The 20,770-nt window shown below is 40.2% G+C and overlaps 4 protein-coding genes across 8 annotated transcripts; 3 read left to right on the forward strand and 1 right to left on the reverse strand.

The window, feature by feature from the left end:
• The first annotated feature begins 460 nt into the window (after positions 1-460).
• Positions 461-3,182, forward strand: xcr1a.1 (chemokine (C motif) receptor 1a, duplicate 1). The gene is made up of 3 exons (XM_037115786.1): positions 461-548; positions 662-705; positions 905-3,182. Exon 3 carries the CDS (start codon positions 922-924, stop codon positions 1,933-1,935), a length of 1,014 nt encoding a protein of 337 aa, XP_036971681.1. The 5' UTR covers positions 461-548; positions 662-705; positions 905-921; the 3' UTR covers positions 1,936-3,182.
• A 995-nt stretch (positions 3,183-4,177) lies between these two features.
• Positions 4,178-10,092, forward strand: LOC119029156 (zinc finger protein 160-like). Of its 3 annotated transcripts, XM_037115789.1 has the most exons (14): positions 4,178-4,323; positions 4,877-5,057; positions 5,195-5,343; positions 5,479-5,570; positions 5,773-5,874; positions 5,953-6,107; positions 6,211-6,270; positions 6,419-6,481; positions 6,991-7,074; positions 7,188-7,279; positions 7,379-7,437; positions 8,889-9,068; positions 9,160-9,203; positions 9,300-10,092. In XM_037115789.1, the coding sequence occupies exons 1-9, from the start codon at positions 4,291-4,293 to the stop codon at positions 7,029-7,031; spliced, it is 876 nt and encodes a 291-aa protein (XP_036971684.1). In that variant the 5' UTR covers positions 4,178-4,290; the 3' UTR covers positions 7,032-7,074; positions 7,188-7,279; positions 7,379-7,437; positions 8,889-9,068; positions 9,160-9,203; positions 9,300-10,092. The 3 variants fall into 3 exon arrangements, with proteins under 3 accessions (XP_036971684.1, XP_036971682.1, XP_036971683.1); XM_037115787.1 differs by having other exon boundaries at positions 5,773-6,107; XM_037115788.1 differs by having other exon boundaries at positions 5,773-6,107; positions 7,383-7,437.
• A 1,296-nt stretch (positions 10,093-11,388) lies between these two features.
• LOC119028780 (torsin-1A-interacting protein 2-like) lies at positions 11,389-17,083 on the reverse strand. 2 transcript variants are annotated; one of them, XM_037115046.1, is made up of 8 exons: positions 16,891-17,083; positions 15,752-15,871; positions 15,086-15,259; positions 14,728-14,814; positions 14,519-14,644; positions 14,289-14,411; positions 14,152-14,202; positions 11,389-14,050 (listed from the first exon to the last, which is right to left on the reverse strand). In XM_037115046.1, exons 3-8 carry the CDS (start codon positions 15,189-15,191, stop codon positions 13,263-13,265), a joined length of 1,281 nt encoding a protein of 426 aa, XP_036970941.1. In that variant the 5' UTR covers positions 15,192-15,259; positions 15,752-15,871; positions 16,891-17,083; the 3' UTR covers positions 11,389-13,262. The 2 variants fall into 2 exon arrangements, with proteins under 2 accessions (XP_036970941.1, XP_036970940.1); XM_037115045.1 differs by lacking the exon at positions 16,891-17,083 and adding an exon at positions 16,155-16,370.
• LOC119028781 (torsin-1A-interacting protein 2-like) lies at positions 16,351-20,741 on the forward strand. 2 transcript variants are annotated; one of them, XM_037115047.1, is made up of 7 exons: positions 16,351-16,490; positions 17,131-17,208; positions 17,398-17,478; positions 17,820-18,002; positions 18,294-18,446; positions 18,549-18,797; positions 18,977-20,741. In XM_037115047.1, exons 2-7 carry the CDS (start codon positions 17,175-17,177, stop codon positions 19,738-19,740), a joined length of 1,464 nt encoding a protein of 487 aa, XP_036970942.1. In that variant the 5' UTR covers positions 16,351-16,490; positions 17,131-17,174; the 3' UTR covers positions 19,741-20,741. The 2 variants fall into 2 exon arrangements, with proteins under 2 accessions (XP_036970942.1, XP_036970943.1); XM_037115048.1 differs by having other exon boundaries at positions 16,354-16,490; positions 18,297-18,446.
• The last annotated feature ends 29 nt before the right edge of the window (positions 20,742-20,770 follow it).

Here is a 20,770-nt window from a genome sequence, read left to right on the forward strand (position 1 = left end):
GGACCCGGGGGTTTCAAATGCAGTCATTTACAAGGAAGGGGGTGTCTAATGAAATGATACTATATTGGTTACAGTATGGGAACCACACTAGGGACTAAACGACCAAGAGTCAAGGCATCTCTGCTTCTGCTTCATCACTTTTTACACTTCTTGTTTTAGTGTCCAAATATTATGAAAGTGTAACACTAAAATCACTGGAGTATCCCTTTAATGTTTCATATCTCATTTCAGAGTCATGGGTGGCTTAAAGTGTTTGTTTATCTAATGCTATTCATCTGAACTTGAACTTGACAGTGAATTTGATCCATTACAGATGATTTTGCTTTTACTTATCCAGATTTAACATCCAATTATAAGATTAGTTTAAAAAAAAAAAGAAAAGAAAAAAAATGTACCTAAACAGTTTTGCATGGACGGATACCAGTAGAGATAACTGACAGCATCCACTTTTTCGATTTCTTTCAGGGCTTTCATCCACATCCATTGTCTGAACTATCATGGAGAGAGTTCCGCTGGAGATGTGGGCAAACTAAAAACCATGATCACAGGTGAGGCTGACGTAGGGGTATGGTCTAAAACAGGTTCAGTAAGTAGAACAGAGGAACAGAAACCTGTCATGACATTATTAAAGCTTCCCCTGTCTGAACCATCTTTTGAGTAGACAGAAGGCACCGCACTCAACAACATATCAGTCCTGGCCAAGAGGTAGGTTCATTTTTCTCTACTAAAACAAATAGCTGTGTTTAAAAAAGAAAAATAATTCTGCCAGAATCAGTAAAATATGAGAGTTCCCTGTAGCAGCTTTAAGTATATACACACTCATTACTCCACTTCTTGTATTGCTACCTTCTAAAATTATAAGGTGATAAGAAACAGCAGTAATAATCCTTTATTTCCTTTCCAGGATCCAGTTTCACAGCAATGGATGACTCTAATAATGACAGCCTAATATATGACGATGACTATGATGATCAAGTCTGTGAGAAAGGCCAGGTGGTCAAATTTGGATCCATTGCCGTCCCTGTCTTCTTCTCCGTTGTGTTCACGCTGAGCCTCACAGGTAACATCCTCGTCCTTGTGATCCTGGCTTTGTACGAAAACCTCAAGTGTCTCACCAACATTTTCATCCTAAACCTGGCCATCTCTGACCTCGTCTTCACCACCGGCCTTCCCTTCTGGGCGATATACCACATCTGGGGATGGCTGTTTTCAGAAACTCTCTGCAAAACTGTGACTTTTGTCTTCTTCACTGGATTTTACAGCAGCGTCCTCTTCCTGACCATCATGACCATCTACAGGTACATGGCCGTGGTCCACCCGCTCTCTAACCTGAGCACATGGAAACTCAACACAGGAATTTTCTTGTCTGTCCTACTGTGGATAATCAGCATAGGAGCCGCCATGCCCTCCCTCCTCTACACCTCCATCGTCCCAATCCCCCACAATGGTGTGCACTCCCTCGGCTGTGAATACAAAGCTACCGTGTGGAAAACCATCAGTATCTCCCAACAGAACATTTTCTTCCTGGTTGCTTTTGCAGTGATGGCTTTTTGCTACATTCAGATACTGGGGAAAATTGTAAGAACAAAATCTAACAGAAAGAACAGAGCAGTCAAGTTGGTCTTCTGTATTGTGGCCGTGTTCTTCCTCGGCTGGGTGCCGTACAACGTGGTCATCTTTCTGGGGATTTTGGCTGATAATATGGTCGCACCATTTGATAACTGCACCACAAGTATCCAGCTTGACTACGCGTTCTATGTGTGTCGGCTCATTGCTTTCTCCCACTGCTGCCTGAACCCGGTCTTTTATGCATTTGTTGGCGTGAAGTTTAGGAGTCATCTGAAGTCACTGATGCATCGGATGTCTGTTTGCCAAAGTCAGGTTGAAGAGCAGCAGACTAGATTGCAAAACTTCTCACGTGGGTCAATGTACTAGCTGCTGTTTTAAGTACATGTATAGTTCCTTGTATTTACTGCTGCATGGCTGTTTAAATGCGAAGTGTGCATTTGGTTAAAATCCATATAGTATCAGCAGAAATGTAGGAACTGGTTCATTTGAAGCCGTTTGTAGCAAAGGAAACTGAAAATTCAGGTCTGTTTGTTGTCTGTGTTAAACCTTTGTCATAAAAATGTAGCTTGTGTGGGACGCGTTTCCACTTTTGACTTAAAACAACATTGTGTAATTTTTTTACCGTGAAATAACAGCTTCAGAATCATGTTGGTGGAACAGTGTCTTGTCTTGTAGTAAGATGAGTTTTATCTCGGTCTCAGCCAATTACATTGCTCTGACGTATTGTGTTTTTAGTTAACACCTAAATTGCATCTAGCAAACTATTACTGTTATTTGTGTTTATGACAGTGGTGTAGCACTCACAAACTGTGGTAGTTAACAGCACTCGTAATGTGTGTTTCAAAGGCATGTATAAATATTATTAAAGATCCCTTCCACACATGTTTTAAAGTTTCTGACATATTTTTTGCTGAAAAAAAGTATAATTACTACAATGAAAGCCTCATAATGGCACCTATTACTTCTCCATAATTAAAACATTCCAAAATATATGGGTATTGCAAAAATTTTATCTAGTTAAACTGCTAGATAAAGGATGTCTGCTACTTCACTGTAAAGTCCATTCTTATTTATGCAAAATATTGGACCAGGACTGGCCTCATAATAATTTGTGATGTCACAAATCATGATCTTAGGCCCACATCTAAAAATCAGATTTTCAGTGAGCACAGAGAAAATGTACACCTTGAGCAGTGAATGTGAGAACAGCCTCCTAATCTCAAACTGCTCAAACATTCAACTGTAGGAAGGAGAAGAAGAAAAAACATATTGGCTGGAGGGGGTCTTTAATTAGTCGCAGTGGCAGTGGAGCCCTGATAGCAATTCATGTTCACAGTGCAAAAGAATTTATTATTCACGTGTAATTACACTCACTCTCACTTTTGTGATGCTGAGTTTACCCCTTATTATTGTAGCAATGGTGTTGATCCAATCTACCATCACTCACAATGGCAAGACAAGGTTTTTGAAGAGGTTTGCTAACAAGTTCAGCTATTTTTGTTGTAATTCTAACAAACATGCATTAATTGTCCCACTTTGTAAAAAGGCATGTAAATGTGTGTATGTATCTCCCAGTCTCCCTGTGCAATAAAAACCATGATGACTTTGTTAAACTGGCAACATGTTTTTTTTTTGTTTTGTTTTTTCACGAACCTCGGCCAAACAGCTGAATTGACAATTAAAGGTAAAAGAAAAATGTTATCTCTTAAAACTTGACAGAAGTAAAAACCTTTTTTCTTTCTGATTTAGGTCAGTCCTTGTTGACCTAAATCAGACGTGCTCAGCTGCTCTTAAGGCAAAGCATTGCTGATTTGCACGCTCAACCTTTGCCATTTACTTTAATCTCGTCACACCCTTTAGACGGAACTTTCCACATAATCATTGTTGTGCTAACATGTGGGTTTGCTTAATCATTAATACCAGTGTGTTATTACCAACATTGAAAACATAGGACCAGACTGATGCTAACAAATATAAAATGGAATGCAATACATTTTTCCAGGGCCCTTATACCTGCAGCCACATCTCACTGCAAAGACTGATGATGCTTTCAAATGAGTTAAACCTTATTTACATATGAAGAAATACCGCTCTAATCTTGGAAATCCCCAAATTAATGTTTATGAAGCATTTCCTCAGCGTGTTAAATAGGCATGTTAACTTAGAGCACATACTGTACATATTTGTCTTCAAAGGTATGAAGCAAACAGTATTTTCTTGGAGTCATTATAGATTGATTCTAAATTGACAGTTATTTGGATTTGAGGTATTTTTCAAGGCAGGTTTTTGCGACGGCAACACAGATGTGGATCATGAATATCCGGCTTGGTATTTTGATTTATAACAAAACATCGTCTTTCTAAGATTGAAGGCAAAAATCCTAATTTGCAATGTAACCTATTTCTGAAGCTGTGAAATAATGTGAGTGTAATAAAAAGTAAAAGATCTCCCTCGTAGTTACAGTCGGTAAATATACTTCCGTGGAAACCCATAAACTGTGAGAATAATAGGAGATACAGGTCTGTGTTTGGTAATGTATGTGTGGAATTGGCAGAGCACTGAGATTGACCTTTCTTACTTCCTTCTTCGCTCTGTTGAGCTGTTGTGCTGCTCTCTAGCAAACACTGCACGCCCAGCTGCCGGAGGAGGACGATCTCTCCGGAAGACACTCTTAAGGTTCCTACTTTCTTATGAAAGACTTTAAACATACCTTGTTGATTCATGGTGTTGGCTCTACACGTACTTTGTTTTAAGGTAAGAGAAAAAAGTATTTACTATCTCACTGAATTTTCAGTTATTTGTCACAGTGATCTTAAAATGGTTTGTTTGAATTTGAGTGAAATGAGGAGGGAGATCTCAAATATGCTTGTATGTGCATTTCAAATTCAGAGTGATTTAGACCCTTTGTTTGGTTTGGATCTGTATTCCAGCAAACTAGAAAACAAATTTAAGGTTAAAGGGCTGACTTTATATCCGTATTAGGTGCTTGACCAGTGGAGTACTCGGGATGTTTGAAGGCCACAAGCTGTATGTGGTGGGGCACCTCCACACAGAAAGTCATGACATATTTCTGATGAGCAGAGGACACTTCACCAAGTTTGAATGATTACTTGAGAGGTTCTGATATGAGTTCTAGTAAGAAACCAAACCAAATGTATGGTAGCATCAGCTGCATGTCACTGCGAAGGTGTTCCAGGTCAGGGCTGTTAATGCTCATGGACTGCATGCTTATGAAGTAGGCTCAAAAAGACACGTTCAGATTTGATTTTGTGGCATTTACAGATGGCATTGCACACATGTTTTACAGATGTGGTTGGGAATTTTGATTGGCCTGGGCATCATCACAAAGGCACACGGGTACTCAAGTGGTTATTTCCCAGAGGTATGTCAGTCAATGTCACCCAGCCATAGTCCTTTTTCTGATCAGGAGGATAAGCTGCCCTTTGAGGTCACTTACGAGCTAGGCAAAAGTGGCGAGCCCATTACAGGTACAGACTTTTTTTTCCTACAAGCTTGTTTATCAGTATCGTGCCAGTGGTCAATTAAATGCAGCTTTATGACGATCACTGTCTTCATTATCTGCCCACTCCACCTTTCCCTGATGAATCTTCAAACCTTTGTCCAGTAATTCTCCAGAGCAAGTCAACTACCCAGTTTGAGGGGTTTATGTTGGAGGCTCGAGTGACAGGAATGGTAGAGGAAAGCCCTCCTGTAGGAACGTTTATCCTGCTTGATCCAGGTGCGACTCGACTCCTGACGTGCGGTGATCAAGCAGTAAGTAACCATCCTCAAACGCCTTGAATTGATTAACTCAATATTCATACTTGTGTGTCCACTTTAATTAACAAGGTTTAATGAAATTAAATCTTTTTTATGTGACACTTTATTTGCATTTGTCTATCGCCTTAGGGCTCAGCTGTGAGTCAAAGATTTAATCATCAAAAGTCTGTGATTAAAGTTAACTGGACCGCACCAGCAGAAGAGCTAAACATCACTTTCAGGTATTTCTACACTTTTGATGGACAGCCACAAAGTCATGAACACAAATGGCCTGCTTTAGTTTTGTTGGAATTAGAATTTTGAGTGAAACAATCTGCATTTTCATCTTCACTTGGGCATGTTTCAGAGCCACATTTGTTCAGGATTATACAATGTTCTGGGAAAAGGTGGATAAGGATGTCATTCTACCTCCAACCACCACAGCACCACTGCCAACTACTGCAGCAAGTACTACAAAGCCAACTACTGCAACAAGTATTATACAGCCAACTACTGCAAGTGCTACAAAGCCAACTACTGCAACAAGTGCTACAATGCCAACTACTGCAACAAGTATTATACAGTCAACTACTGCAAGTACTACAAAGCCAACTACTGCAACAAGTATTATACAGCCAACTACTGCAAGTGCTACAAAGCCAACTACTGCAACAAGTGCTACAAAGCCAACTACTGCAACAAGTGCTACAAAGCCAACTACTGCAACAAGTACTACAAAGCCAACTACTGCAGCAAGTGTTATAAAACAAACTACAAAGGTGCCAAGAACTACAAGTACCAATTGCACATGAAAATGTACCGAAATTGTGGAATTTGCACGAGGAGAAGCAACATTTTCTTAATTTCTGTCTCTTGATCTAGCTCCAGCGAGCAGGTTCTGCGCTGATGGCTTTCGACATTCTTCTTGTGGGACTGAAAATGGTACAGTATTTATAAATTCATGTCTCATGTCACCCAGTAAATGTCGTTACACAGTAGGCTTACCAGAGCTGTTGCTCAGTTAGACACTGTCATGAAAAAATATACAAGAAAATGTTTTTTTTTTTCTCCCACTTTCATCTCTCTTCAGGCACAAGCTCACATAGTGACGACCTCCCTTACCAACAGCTTTCGGTCTCGTCGTCTCATTATGGTAAGGCATGAGTTGGGGGATGTGTTGTCATAGTAACTGTTTCTAGATCTCCTCATCCCGCACAGTCTTGCCTTGTTTCCCATGAATCCCTTGACCATAGGCAGGCCATTTGAATCTGAAATTACCGACCCCGCCGCTAACATAAAACTTGGTGGATGAATAGGTAAATACAGAATTTACATACTATTAGTGACTTTTGTTTGGTCGGGGACAAATACAAATCAGTATAGGCTCAGCCAGGATCTTGTTCTTAAAGTTGCTACCTGTAAGAAAAGTTAATTGGTGAGTGTCATTACCGACTCATAAAATAATGATGCTCTGTGTTTCCCAAGCTGTCAAAAACAAACTCTTTGGGATGGTGGCCAGTCTGTCCTACAATCCCAACGCGTCATTATGTGATAAATTGGGGACTGGCTCTACAATCAGCTTTTCTTGTAAATATTACCTTTAAAACGACACTGAATACTACTTATTCAGATTCATTGAGTGCAGGTGTATGTCTTTTGTAGGTGTCAAAAATACTGTGCAGTTTGCTTTGTGCTGCAGTTGAAATATCGTCCCTGATGTTGTTTGCTTTGGCACAACCCTTCAACGTGAGTATTAGTGGTGTCCAGTATTTCTCTATATCTAATCCAAATTTGTGAATTGTTTCCAGTTGAATGTGTATACAGTTGCATGTGTGTCCTTTGTCTGTTTGTATGTTTAGGTCACACTTGTCGCTCTTGTTTGTGTGGTGCTACTGGTTAATTTCATAGAGGTGGTGACCGACTCCATGTCAGTTGGACTCAGTCACAAGCTGTAAGTTCAACTCCTTTTCCTCTGCCTGTATTTTTGACTTCATCCTCACATCAACACTTTGTGCACAGCTGTTTTTATTTCTCCTCTGCTCTGTTCCAGAAAGGTGGTCTGCAACGTTGTTGTCAAAGTGTGTTCTGTTATCCACCTGATTTTTTCAAGTAAGATTGACCTGTTTTTAACCTCTACAGTCGTGAACTTCACTGCATTCATTTGGTTCTGTGAGAGGATGTGTTCAGTGACTTTAAAGCAATAGCTTGACATTTTGGGAAAGTTGCTTATCTGCATTCATTTTGAGAGAAAGGCCAACTCACTGTTTGCATTTATACTTGGGTTTGCATGACATATATTTTGCCCAAGCCTGGGAAAGTCTACGCGCGTCTACGTGCTTTGTAGCACTTGCAGTAGCCCCAATTTTTTGACGGCACAGACTGGACGCACTGCTAGCGCAAAAACTGCTCATGCCTTACAAAGCAAAATGGACATTTGTATGGTGCACTGTATGTTTTTCCAGAATAAGCAGGACCACCATCTGTGGCCTACTTGTCATCAAATTGTTGTACTCACCCATCTCTTCTTGAAATTATAATGTTGTTCAGTTTTCTACTATCTACATCCATGTTGGAGAGGCATCTAGGATTAGGAGAAGAAGATTCAGACCACTGTCAAACCTGTCCCATCAATTCATGGCTAAGGCCCACAGCTGGCTATTCTAGTTAACCACCAAGATTGGAAACGAGAGGAAATCTGGCTAGGCTATTACAATTAACATTATATATCTCATTACTTAAAATATGATATAAAATGTGTTAATCTTTGAGCTTTAGAAGTGCTCAGGCTGACATCTGAACAGACCCTGGTTGATTCCTTCCATTTTCTGTCTTCAAGCTAATGCTACGCTAACCAGCGGCCACCTGCTGCATTTTTGCCAAACTGATATGAAAGTGGCATACATCCTCTCATCTAACTGTCACAATTTTGACAAAAAGACCAAAATGCAAGACTTGCAGAGGAAGCCAGGTTGGAAACAAAAGGCAAGCTTTAACGAGCTGAAATCCCAAATCCAAAAATCCACAGTCCAAGACTTTGAACAGTAAAATGGCAGGCGACATAAACTGGCTACAAAAAGGCAGGCAGCACGAAAGAAAAACAAAGGAAAGAAGAACACTGAGGACAAACCATGAACAATTGAGGAACACAGGAGGACTGGGGAACACTGGAGACACAGGACTAATGTGAGGCTGAAAACAGACAAACCAACAAGGAGTGAGAGAACAACACAGGCTTAAATACAAACTAAACCATCGAGGGGATGAGGTGCAGGTGGAGAGACACTGGGAAGAGGGCAGTGCCAAAGAGGCTAATGTGAAACTGGGTTGGGGGGAAAATCAGACTGGGGAGGAGCACAGAGGGGAAACGGAACACTGGGAACACTGGTGAGCAGGAAGACAAATACACACACAAAAAAACCAAACAAACCATGAAACTAACTCTCCTCATGAATGCAAATAAGCAGATTTCCTAAAATGTTGCGCTGTTGCTCTCAGGCGTCTACTCAGATTCATGCCTGTTTGCCGCTCTGATTGCTTTTCCGAATCTGTTTTACGCACAGCCGCAAACGTCTTCATTGGTGTTCTGGAAATTGTCGACTGCAGAGAGACAAAAAATCAGAGAACAGAGTCTTGGCTTCTGAAAGTGATGATCGCTTACACAGTGTGGATTTCACTGTTTGTGATTTGGCTCGTCGTATTCAGCGTTCATAGCCATGCAGTGATGGGGAGAAACAAAACAGGTGACTGGCTAATGCATAGAAAATACGCAAGAAATACAGCGAGAGATCTTCAGGGGAACAAACGTATATCGGTTACTGTTTTCTGTTGCAGGGAGCTCAAGACAGAATGAGAGATGGGATCAACAGAGAGAAAAGGTGAGAGCCTGTCCATGGCACGACAGCCACACTGTATACATCACAACAAAACCATGCATCACGATAAAAATGCACTGCTGCTGCTCTGAATTTCAGAGGACGCTCAGTGCAGCAGCAAACATTGCCACCGCCGTCTCAGTCATCCTCATCGTTGGAACCATGTCTTTCACCGCAGCTGTCATTGGTGGGATATTCTCAGGAAAATAGTCTTGTGCATGATGTCAAGTAAATTGTATTTATAGAGCTTAGTATCACAAATTGCATTTTTTCCTCAAGGGGCTTTAAGGACGAAGTTCTGCTGATACTTTGTTTGCATATGATGCAAAGCTAATATTCACAGATTTTAAGGAATTAACGTCTATGCTGTTACATGTTTTATTTTTAAGTTACTGAATCCAAATAGGAGCTTTTGTAAATGTAAATAAAATTGACAGTGTGTAGTTGTGTTTCCCTGATTGGTGCCTCATGAGATGTAAATAATGCGATTTCAATTTTAAAACAGGAGTAATAATGTTGCCAAATCTGGAAATGCTGATATTTCTAATTTATTACATCATACCAGTCAGACTAAACAGACTGGATAATGTCCCAGTGTTTAAAGGGCAATGTGTAGTTTTAGTGAAGAAATTCAAACTCAGTGTTTTAATATTTATAACATTAATATTTTTTTCTCCCATAACTGAATAGAGAGGGAATCAAGGTCCAGAACACTGTTAGAGTCTGGAAAGGTGGCAGGGTCCGCCACATATAAACAGTAAACAGTAACTAAAATAGTATGAAATTGTGTTGTCCTTTAAGGTCAGTTTGTTTATTCAGTCACAAAAATGTAAAGAGCATGAAAGAACAGTCAATAAAGATCCTGTTTCTTCTGGTTTACATTTCTTCCCCAGCTACACAGCGACATTTTTAATCTCTTAAAAAGTTTCTTTCAAGTGTTCTAGGGAAGACCAGTCAATAAGGCCAAGTCTTCTCATCCGGCCGAAACTGCAAATATTTGATTAATATTACACGTGCCTATATTTATGTATCTCCTTGTGCCAGGCACAACCAGTGATAAAAAAGGGAGTGTTTCAGTGGTTGTGATCATGACCTCAGTGAGTAACTGTGTGGAATGTGTTTCTCTTATGAAAATCAGTACTATATTAATATAAACAAAGATGCTATAAACAGGTTATACCACTCATGACAGACTTCAGATTTCCCTGAGAGTTTAAGGGCAAAGGTAAATCAGTCAGGTGACACTGCTGTACATAGATGGATGATAAAGTCTGAGTCAGTCTGCTGACCTCATGTTGATTGTTGGAGGAGCCGAAGTCATGAAAGTGCTCAACTAATTTCGAAAGATATAAGGTTTTACCAGAATCTGTCCACAATGACAGCATACAACCGGATATTAATCCTCCTAGGTTGTAGTCCTGAATCTCATTCCCAACTCGCTTTGGGATAGCTGGCCCTTTCTACGACCCCGAAGCGTATGAGGTAGGAATGAGGCTCAACTTATCTTACAAACAGTAAATGTGTAAATCACAGTTGTTTGAAAGATAAACAAGTAATTATACAGTATACTGTGGCTTTAATGTTCTTATCTACAGTCATGTTCGTGTCACCCATAAATGATTATTCAGTTTTATGATTCCCAAGAAGGGAGCAGCCTTCAGCTAAACAACTCACACAATAAAACCGCTACTGTATGGAGACACACCTATTAACCACTTAGCAAATGACCGGATTTGCTGTGACACCATTCCAGCATTCACTCATTTTCCCTCCGATGATCATTGTTGACAGAAGCACAGGAAAGATTTTTCTACACAGTTCCAAACATATTTAGACAAGTCATTTAGGAGACATGTATTGTCTGTAAACAGTGCTCAGTCAGGAAATAGACATTTGAACTCTGTAATGTTTAATCCTGAAATACAGTAGTTAACTGCGTTCAGTGCTGACTCATGCCTCTTAACTGCTTAGTAAATAATTGAACACCTGCATTGCTGTATTCCCATTGTCCTGGTTCCTAAACACCATCTCTTTAACAGTACTTATCTAGAAAGGCAGGATCATATTCGTTGCTATATTACAAGTAGAAAAGTCCAAGTGTTGTTTATTTGTGTTATGAAGTCACAAGATGAAGAACTTCTTACCACTGTCCCAGAAATATCACAACGCTGTGGGTTGGACAATTAACTCAAGTAGTTATCAAAATAATCTTTATTGAAAATGTACACATATTCATATGAGCACAACAGAATTCATTTCAGAGGGATAACGTAAGAGGAATGAGTAGCAAAAAAAACAATTTCCTGTACTTTGAAACTGAAATTTGCACATATTTAACCACTAGGAACCTTGTTTGGGTTGTGACGTTGTCAAGATAGTTATCAAATGATTGATCTGTGTTTTGGTACTTCTCAAATGGTCTCATCTTCTCAATATGAATGTTTAAGGCACATCTTGCGACTTGCTGACTAAAATTTAGTCAAATATCTTTACAAATTCAAATCACTTAGTGAGAACCTGTATGTTTACTAGTTGACAACATTGTAAGTACGATTTAGAGGTTTCTTGCATTTCAGGTGCAAAGAACAAACCATTTTATATCCAATATATATATACAGAGCTATCAAAAATATTCCAATCTAGCAAAAGAGACAACATATCACTAATACACACATTCAGAGAAACACAAAGAATATAAAATATTTCTCTCTTTTTTTTTAAAAAAAGCCAGTACTCTTCATAAGATGGATATTTAAAGCAAAATCAAACATTTTTAGTGCAAAAACAAACTGTTCGCATACACAGAAGAATGAAATGAAGGGACACACATCTCCATGGGGACATGAGACAGAGACATTACAACAGTAAGACAGCAGTCACCTGATAGATTTGATACAGAACAATAAACATTAATTTCCAACTAAAACAAACATGTTCACAGAAAATTAAATAGCTTCTTTTAATTTCATAGCACAAACCAGAGTAATCAATACTGATCACTTACCAAAAATGTCTCCTTGGATTGGAAATGTCTGTTTGAAAGAAGTGCTGTTGATGCAGATTTATGGTACAGAACAAAGCAAACAATAATTTATAGCAATGCATGATATATATAATGTTTTTTAGATCATATTTATCTATTATTATTATTATGACGCCAATTATATAAAAGAAGATAAATAATGCCGATAATAGCTAGATTGCTTTCAATGACTGACCATAGACTGCATCTACATACTGGCAGTCGTGGAATGCACAGTTAAAGTTGGTTTGTGGTGTGCCATTACACCCAGAGAAGAAGACAAAGAAAGGAGATGAAGAGGAGGCGCAGCACGCTGTTGGTGCTCACATGACGTCAAACTGCTGCACCTGTGTAGCAGCACGCGATACACACTAAATGTCCAAACATGTCGTCACCAGTGTGGATGTTATTTTTACAGCTTCAAAGAAAGATAATACATGTTCCCAAGTCTCATTAGGGCTATCAAATATTAAAATCGTCACCATTCACTTACGCCTTTCTTACTCTCAGGATTGCATAGTTACTTTTTTAAAAAACAAAAAAAAAGCCCACTTAAAGTTTGCTTAATGGAATCGCACATTGGAAGCACGTAATTGCTGATCATTGGTATCAGCTGAAAAACATACATATCATGCATCTCTACAAATGTATCACATCTTGTTTGCTGTATGCTTAATCTGTATTAGCATATAAATGTCCTGCCCTACTTTGAGCGTGGAATGATGGCGTAACACCACTGTTACATCCTTTTGCATTTCCTGTACATGTACACATTTGTAAAAAAATACTCAGTGCTAGACATCTCTGTGAGCAGTCAAACTGAATCACCAACATTGGACTTCAACATGAGGACAATCTCATCCATGACAAAGACAGATTATTACAACCTTTGAACATCTGAACACAAATCTATGTCAAACATAACAGCACACGTTATACTTACATGTTCCTTCTTTTTCATTGCTCCTGCACATTGTCAAGAAGGATGAGGCTGGTTAAAAGTGGTTCCCTGGTATTCCTCTGTGATGCAAGCTTGTTCATCAGCATCCTTTCTCCTCCACCTCCTTCTCAGACACCACAGGCAAGATGAGATGGGAAATGCGGCTCCACAGTCCACCATACTTGTCGATGTCCATGTCGTTGAAAGCAGCTTGGCTGCCATCGCCTACCAGCCTTTCTTTGACATAGTCGTGCACCATCTCCTCCACTTCCTTCAAACTCTGGTCAGCCCTGACCTCGTCGTGGGGCAGTAGCACAGTAAACAACAAGAACACTCGTTTGTAGGCGGCGTTCTCATGATCGCAGTAGCGATAAAAAATGAGCGTGGATCCCGGAGGCAGCTCTTCAAGGCGATGAATGAGCGCCACGGGTTTGTCTCCTTCAAAAGCTGCTCGAAACTGGCTGTCAATTTCCAGCTTCACGCCATCGCTGTCCTGGTTGGCTTTACTGGCTCCATCGATGTGGAGGACAGAGGCGTTGAGGGCAGAAGAGAAGGCAGAGGCCAGACCCTGAGCCAGGCAGAGCAGCGTCCTTTCGGCTCTGAGGCCGGCAGTAAAAATCAGACTTACTGGCTCTGTGGGCTGGGCTGTGTTGAGGTGCTTCTCCAGGTGGATCTTGCTCCGCTTCCACACGTCAGGCCGCTGACTGGGGAACTGAGTCTCTAGAACAGTCAAGTGATCGGCAAACTTTTCTGGTGTTAAAGCTCTGGATGGATGCTCTCCACCGCCTGCAGTCCCTCTGAGTACGGGAACGATCATGTACGCCAGCAAGATGGCAGAAGAACTGAGCAGTATCAAGAGACACAAACTGCAGAGATACCACAAGAATCCTGACAGGGCACAAGACAATATTAAAATGTAGTAAAGCAAAAAACATAGAAAAAGTATCTTTGGTTCTAATGATAAATTGATTAAAGTGACTCTGACTTACCTCTAGAGGAATGTGCAGGCCTTGTTTTGGTCACAGGAGGTTTCTTTTTCTCTTTAAAAAGAGAAAATCTCATTAAGTCAATGTCAAAATGTGAAAATTAAATATTGCTAAGGATTGCTGATATGAAACCACAGTACCTTGTTTTATGTGCTGAAAAGCCTCTTTTTGGGTCGGAAGGTTATTCACACGGTGTCGTGTTGTGTAGGCTTTTTCTGAGGCTGGATACATGCTGGAGACATGATTGTTAACTGTTGGTTTGCCTAAAGATAAAGCAGAATTTTTTTATTAAAACATCTGATCATTTTCAGAGACTGAATAAAATATAGCTAATTAAAAATGTCTACCATAACAAGGCTCTTGATTTTACCTTCCATCTTCCTCCTGTACTCCTCCATGCTGGTCTTTGGAATCGGTACATCATGTCTTTTCGCTGCTGGTCTGATTTGCGTGGCAGACTTGACGTCCTTCTGTGGTCCTTTTGTTGATGTGTTTTCTGGAAACAAGAAAACCCAGACTGTGATATCTTCCCTTTATGTAATCATGTCAATGCAGAATGAAGCTAGAGTATTTTCCTACCTCTGTTGGCTTCATTTACAGAATGACTAGGTCGGTAGCGTTCACCAAGCACAACACGAGGAGATAAATTCACATCTCCTTGGGCACCTGTGTTATACAGAGGGAAAAACAAGAGCAATAAAACTGGTGAAATAGTCCACCTACAACAAAGATGTCATGTTTGTCATTTGATAGCACCTACATGAATTTGATGATGGGTTAAATAAAACAAAAAGAGACAACGACAACACATGCTGGTATTGTGGTCACAGTAGTCATAAATTATGAGCATTAGAAAAACTCTGTGGGATACTTCTCATTTTCTCAATTTGAAAAAATGGGAGATTCATACATAATGGATGCTTCATTAGCTGCTAACCTTGGCATATTTTTGGATGATGAGTGTCATGAGAGGAATCCTGCCCAATATCCATTTCCTGGTCTTCATTTCTCTCCAGCTCTTCAGCTGACTCCTGGACATCCATCTCATTCACATCACCACTGCCGCCTTCTTCTTCTTCTGTCTCCAGATGACGTTTCTTGCTCGGGTATCCTGTTAAAGAAACAACATACTCGGTTATTTTTTTTTTACACCACTTGGAATGAAACTGACTTAGCTTCTCTCCACTGGCTTCCTGACCGCTTCAGAATTGATTTTAAGATTTTATTGTTTGTTTTTAAAGGTTTCTTAATGGCTTGACACCTTCACATCTATGTGAGGTTATCAACATTTACTTTCCAGCAAAAGTTCTGAGGTTGTCGTCTCAGATGCTTCTCAACGCTTCAGGAGCCAAACTCGAGTAGAGGTGACCAAGTGTTTTCAGACCATCGGAACATTCAAGAGATTGCTAAAACCCTACTTTTTCTCACTGGCTTCATGGACATCTTGCCTCCACATACCATTGTTTAGTGTCCCCTGTTTGTTTGATGTAATTATCTGCATTGTGAAAACTACTGTCTTTTTAAATGTGCTATAGAAATACATTTGAACTAGACCTTGACTTTTGTTGTAAACAAGCATATACTGTTAACTGGAGCATCCCACCTTCATCCTCTGAGCCACTCTCCACATCCCTGGAACCATTGACAGCTGCAGCAGGAGGTCGGGCCTCTAAACGCCTCTTAGCCCCCTTGATGGGACTCCTGGGGGTCGGCTCATGAAACACTGCAAAGTCAGTAGCAGAAAGAAAGAAATTATAATAGAAAGTGAGCAACCTCAACCAGTGTAGAGTAGTTTAATAAAGTTTTTAAGAGCTACTTGGCGTCAACATTAAGTTAATTTACTCGCAAATCCCCTAGTATTTATCGTCTATATTGATGAAGACAGCTAACATTATTCAAAGCAGAAACTGAAGGGGTTTTTATTGTGTCACTTTGAGCGAGCTCAAGTCAGCTAGCTTCGAGGGCTAACGTAGCTAACTGTCAATAGCAAATTCGATCAACTCTACCCGAGGAGATCCTTGTCGATCGTCTCAAGGGCGCAGACTTCACCCTTTCAGAAGCCCTGGAATCCATTTATGATTCGATACGAAACGAGCGATGCCAAAACACCGATTAAACAATGCGACGAAACATCGTGTTCGCAAACCGAAACAGACAGGCTTTCTTCCTGTATTTGTGAGGGGAAACATTTTGTGACGGGACGGTGTCCGGAAATTGCTCAACCGCACAGAAACACGGGTGGTGGGGAAAGGTTCCGTGCTGTGAGCTGTCAGCGCAACACACGTAGCCACAAAGATAAGGAAGGCTAATGTTAGTCAGACTTCACGGAGATATGATTGAAGGTACGTTTATTAAGCATTAGTCGTGAAATTTAACTTAAGTTAGTAAATTACACAATAGTATATATTGCAGACTATGGTATTACTTTGCTTAGCTAACGTTATGTCTGTCAGTTAACCTGCTAGCTAGTAAACGTTAGCTAACTACCAGCTACCAGTGTCGTTTTCGGCAAGCAAGTTAAGCTAACGGCGTTGCTAACCTGTTAGTTAATGTAACTAGCTAACTATCATCTTTGCTTTGCTTACAGGACCTGCTTGCACCGCAATTTCCGTGATAAGTTTGCCTCCAAATATTTGTTTGAACATTAGCAAACCCCGGAAAACATCTAAACAGACATTTCAATGATTCAGTCAATGAGTTTGAATATTTATCGTTATGTTATGTGCTGAGAGGTTCACTTACGTGTCGGCTTTCAGTTTCAATTCATTGTAAATCTTAAACGTCGAGAGTTTCGACTGTGTTGAAGAGTAACGTTGAGCAATGAGTGCACTTTAGCCTGTCACTGCTGACAGCTACATAACCGGTTTTGCAGTATCACATTGAACAAGCGACGAGATCATGTCTTCACCCAATGAATCGGCGTGTGCGTTAATAAAAATAACATCGTGTACTGTCTTTTTGTTTTGTTTTTTATGAATGCAGAAGCTTTCTGAAACATCTTGAGTGAAGTGTCCCCGTCTAAAGACATGGCAGATCAAGGCCCCCTCACGGACACAGCAGGTAATGAAACACCCAAAATACTGACAATAACAAATACTATTCATATCACTTTTCCTTACAAAGTGCTTTACAATAGACCAGACACCAGATATCATTTACATTGGACGAGGGGTATATTAATCAATAACTTATGGCAGTGGTTTATGTTTACCTCTATGTCATTATTTACTTACTGCTACTTTATTTTAGATGTCAAGGCTGAAGAAACACAGTCAGCAAATGAGGATCGTGCTTCACCACCTGATGAGCGGAAACGGGGAGAGACGGAAGGTAAAATATTCAAGCAAGGTCAATTACAATCCAGTCGATGTATCTTGACTCATTGTGTTTCTGCATCTACACGGAGAAGACATGGAGCAGCATGATGTTAATAGTAAATAAAGTTTGTATGTTTTGCTGTGGTCCCACAGTAGATTGTTCGTCCTGTTGTCCTTTTGCAAAGCATCACTTACACCTTGTAAACTCACTGTAAATGAACTTGTGAGGCAAAAGGGTATGTTTATAAATAAAAGAAAATAAACAGGGAAAATGGATTAATAAAATTTGAATTTAAACAGTAGTCATCAGTTAAACTGTCATTATAAGACACCGGATTTCTGTTTTTATTATAGATGGAGATTCAACTGAAGAGAAGCTAGTCCCTCTGTCAGATGCATCTTCTTCTCCAGATGAGTCCAGCACACAAACGTCAGAGGAAACTGTGGCAGACAGGTGTATCCCACCTCAGGCTGATGAAGGAAGTCACGGTGATTACAACAGAGTGACAGAGAGCAGTGAGCTTCAGACCCTGACAGGTGAGGAGATCTCCAATCAGTGTTCCTGTTGGAGAGTTATGACAAGTGATTCAAACCTTTGTATTTATTTATACCTCTAATGTGTAATATGTCAGTTTTCAATTTTTTTTGTAAGTAAATTACAATGAGTTGTACATGTAGATGTGAGTATTGTCTTTAGTTTAATTTAGTCTTGTGAGTTTAAAAAGGAAACTGCCATTGGACTGAACCTATTTAAAGTCCTACTTTAAATGTAACTGTACAGACACTGATATTGGATCTCTTGTGGAAGTTTAATTATTGCAATTTCAGCAGGAGAATACCACACGGGGGACGATAAAGCAACAAAAACAACTACTCAACGCACTCTTCACGACTGCAAGGATGACGAAACAGACGGACCAAACACTGGACAATATGAAGAAACCACAGACACCAACAACACAGATGATGAAGCTGGAGACGGTGAGCATGACTTTTCTGAAATTTCAATAACTGCAGAATTTCTACACAGATGTTTTCCAGTGTGAAGGTTGTTTCAACTGTTATTTTTTCCCCACTGGTCAGATGAAGGAAGCTGCCTGGAAAGCCAAGAGAACACAACCTCCCCACAGGATCAGGACATGAAAGACGAACAGAAAAATAAAATTCGGACCATTGGTCCTACCACTCTGGAGACTGAACCTGGAAGTTTCAAACGGTCACATGATGGAAGCGACCTGAATATCCAGGAGAACACAACCTCCACACGGACAGCCTTGCCACAGGATAACAAAGAGGAAAATGAACAGAAGAATATCAGTCAGAGTCCAGGAGGTAATCTTGTTACTTTTTTTCCTAAATTTTATTGTCATAATCACCATTCTTTCTCAGTGCCATGAAAAAAAAAATCTCTAAAATTGTATGTTTTGTATTGCTTCATTCACAATTATGAATAGTTTATGAATTACTTATAAAGTACTGGTTTAGACAACACATGTTCCTTCTTTCCATAGGAAATAGCACATTCCTGATACTGGGTATAGTGGTGCTCGCCTTTGCCATCCTGGTGCATCTGCTCAGCCAGTCTGAGTCTCCACCTCAGAAAGACGATGTGCGGCAGATAGACATCTTCCTCAGGCAGATGGAAAAGGTAAAGACCCAGTTTCCTACCCAGCGTGCTGAGGTCTGGGATCGGAGCAAGATCCACCTGCTGAGACACCTCCAGACAGCCCAGCCCACAGAGCCAGTCAGTCTGATCCTGACTGCAGGTATCAGAGCTGAGCGCACGCTGCACTGCCTAGCTAAAGGCCTGGCCTCTGCTTTCTCCTCCGCCCTCAACGCCTCCGTCCTCCACATCGATGGAGCCAGCACAGCCAGCCAGGACAGTGACCAGGTCAAACTGGACATTGACAGCAAGCTACAGGGAGCTTTCGAAGGAGATAAACCTGTGGCCGTTATTCACCGCTTTGAAGAGTTGCCTCCAGGGTCCACCCTCATTTTTTATCGCTACTGCGACCACGAGAACGCTGCCTATAAGAAGACGTTTCTGATCTTCACAGTACTGCTGGGGGAAGAAGAGGATATTCCTGCCAAGAGTCGTTTGAGTGCTGTGGAGGAGATGGTGGACGACCACCTTCAGAAGAAGTTTCTCTCTGATGGCCAGCCTGTATCTTTTGACAGAATGGACCTTGACAAGTATGGTGGACTGTGGAGTCGTATTTCTCACCTCATCCTGCCTGTGGCAGCAGAGAAAAGGATTGAACACGAAGGATGTTAGGGGATGCTTTTGTTTGAACTTTTTATGTAAGCAGTAAACTCTCCCGCCTATCAGGGCTGCAACAATTACTTTTATGGTCAGTTTATCTGTCATTTATTTTAGTTAAATCAATTAGCTGTTTGATCTTTTTTTAATTGTCAAAAAAAAATTGAAAATTGAAAAATGTGCATCAGTGTTTTTCCAAAGCACAAGATGGTGTCTTCAGAGGTCTTGTTTTTTCCTCAATCCAAAGATATTCAGTGTACTGTCATAGAGAAGCGAAGAAGCCAGAAAATATTCACATTTAAGAAGCTGGAATCAGAGAACTTTGAGTGTATTTCTTAAAAAAATTTGCAAACCGATTAACCGATTATTGAAATGTTTGGCGATGAGTTTAATAGACGACAACTAACGATTAATTGTTGCAGCTCTACTATCTTTCAGCTTGCTCACTGGGTGACTGGTCACTCAGAGGCCTCTTGGATGGACACAGACTATATTGAGGCTCACTTCCACACAAGGCATCAAGTAGAAATGATACGCTAGATTTTGGTATAGGATTTTTCTAAACATTTCTTTGGACATTGATCAAGAAAAAACATTTAACAAAAGGCTCTGTTGTATCACTACTTTTATCACATTTAATGTTAGACAAATTGCAGGTGGAAAGTGATTCAACTGGGGGTTTGTGGATATGTGCAATTGTAATGCAATTTGTGTAATTTTTTTTATTTAATGTAAGACTCGATTGTTCTCCTATGGATAATGATCGCAACAAGATAAGAGGCAAAACCATTCTTGTAGTGTCAAAAGCACTGATTTTTAGGTGATTGTTTTCATGACAGACACTTCTCAGAGCGACTGTACAGGCACCACAAGCCTTGTCTGAACCTACCATGCTCTAATCCTCTGTACATATATACGTGCGTCACACCTAAAGGAAGACGTGTGATGAAGATCGGTGCATAATTTGAATGTGCCTTAAAGTCTAAATAAATAAATAAATAAAGTCCGTGAAGATGTTTTATTTGTTGTCATTGTGGTGAACAGT

This window comes from Acanthopagrus latus, chromosome 11 (assembly GCF_904848185.1).
Source record: "Acanthopagrus latus isolate v.2019 chromosome 11, fAcaLat1.1, whole genome shotgun sequence".
NCBI classification, from domain to species: Eukaryota; Metazoa; Chordata; class Actinopteri; order Spariformes; family Sparidae; genus Acanthopagrus; species Acanthopagrus latus.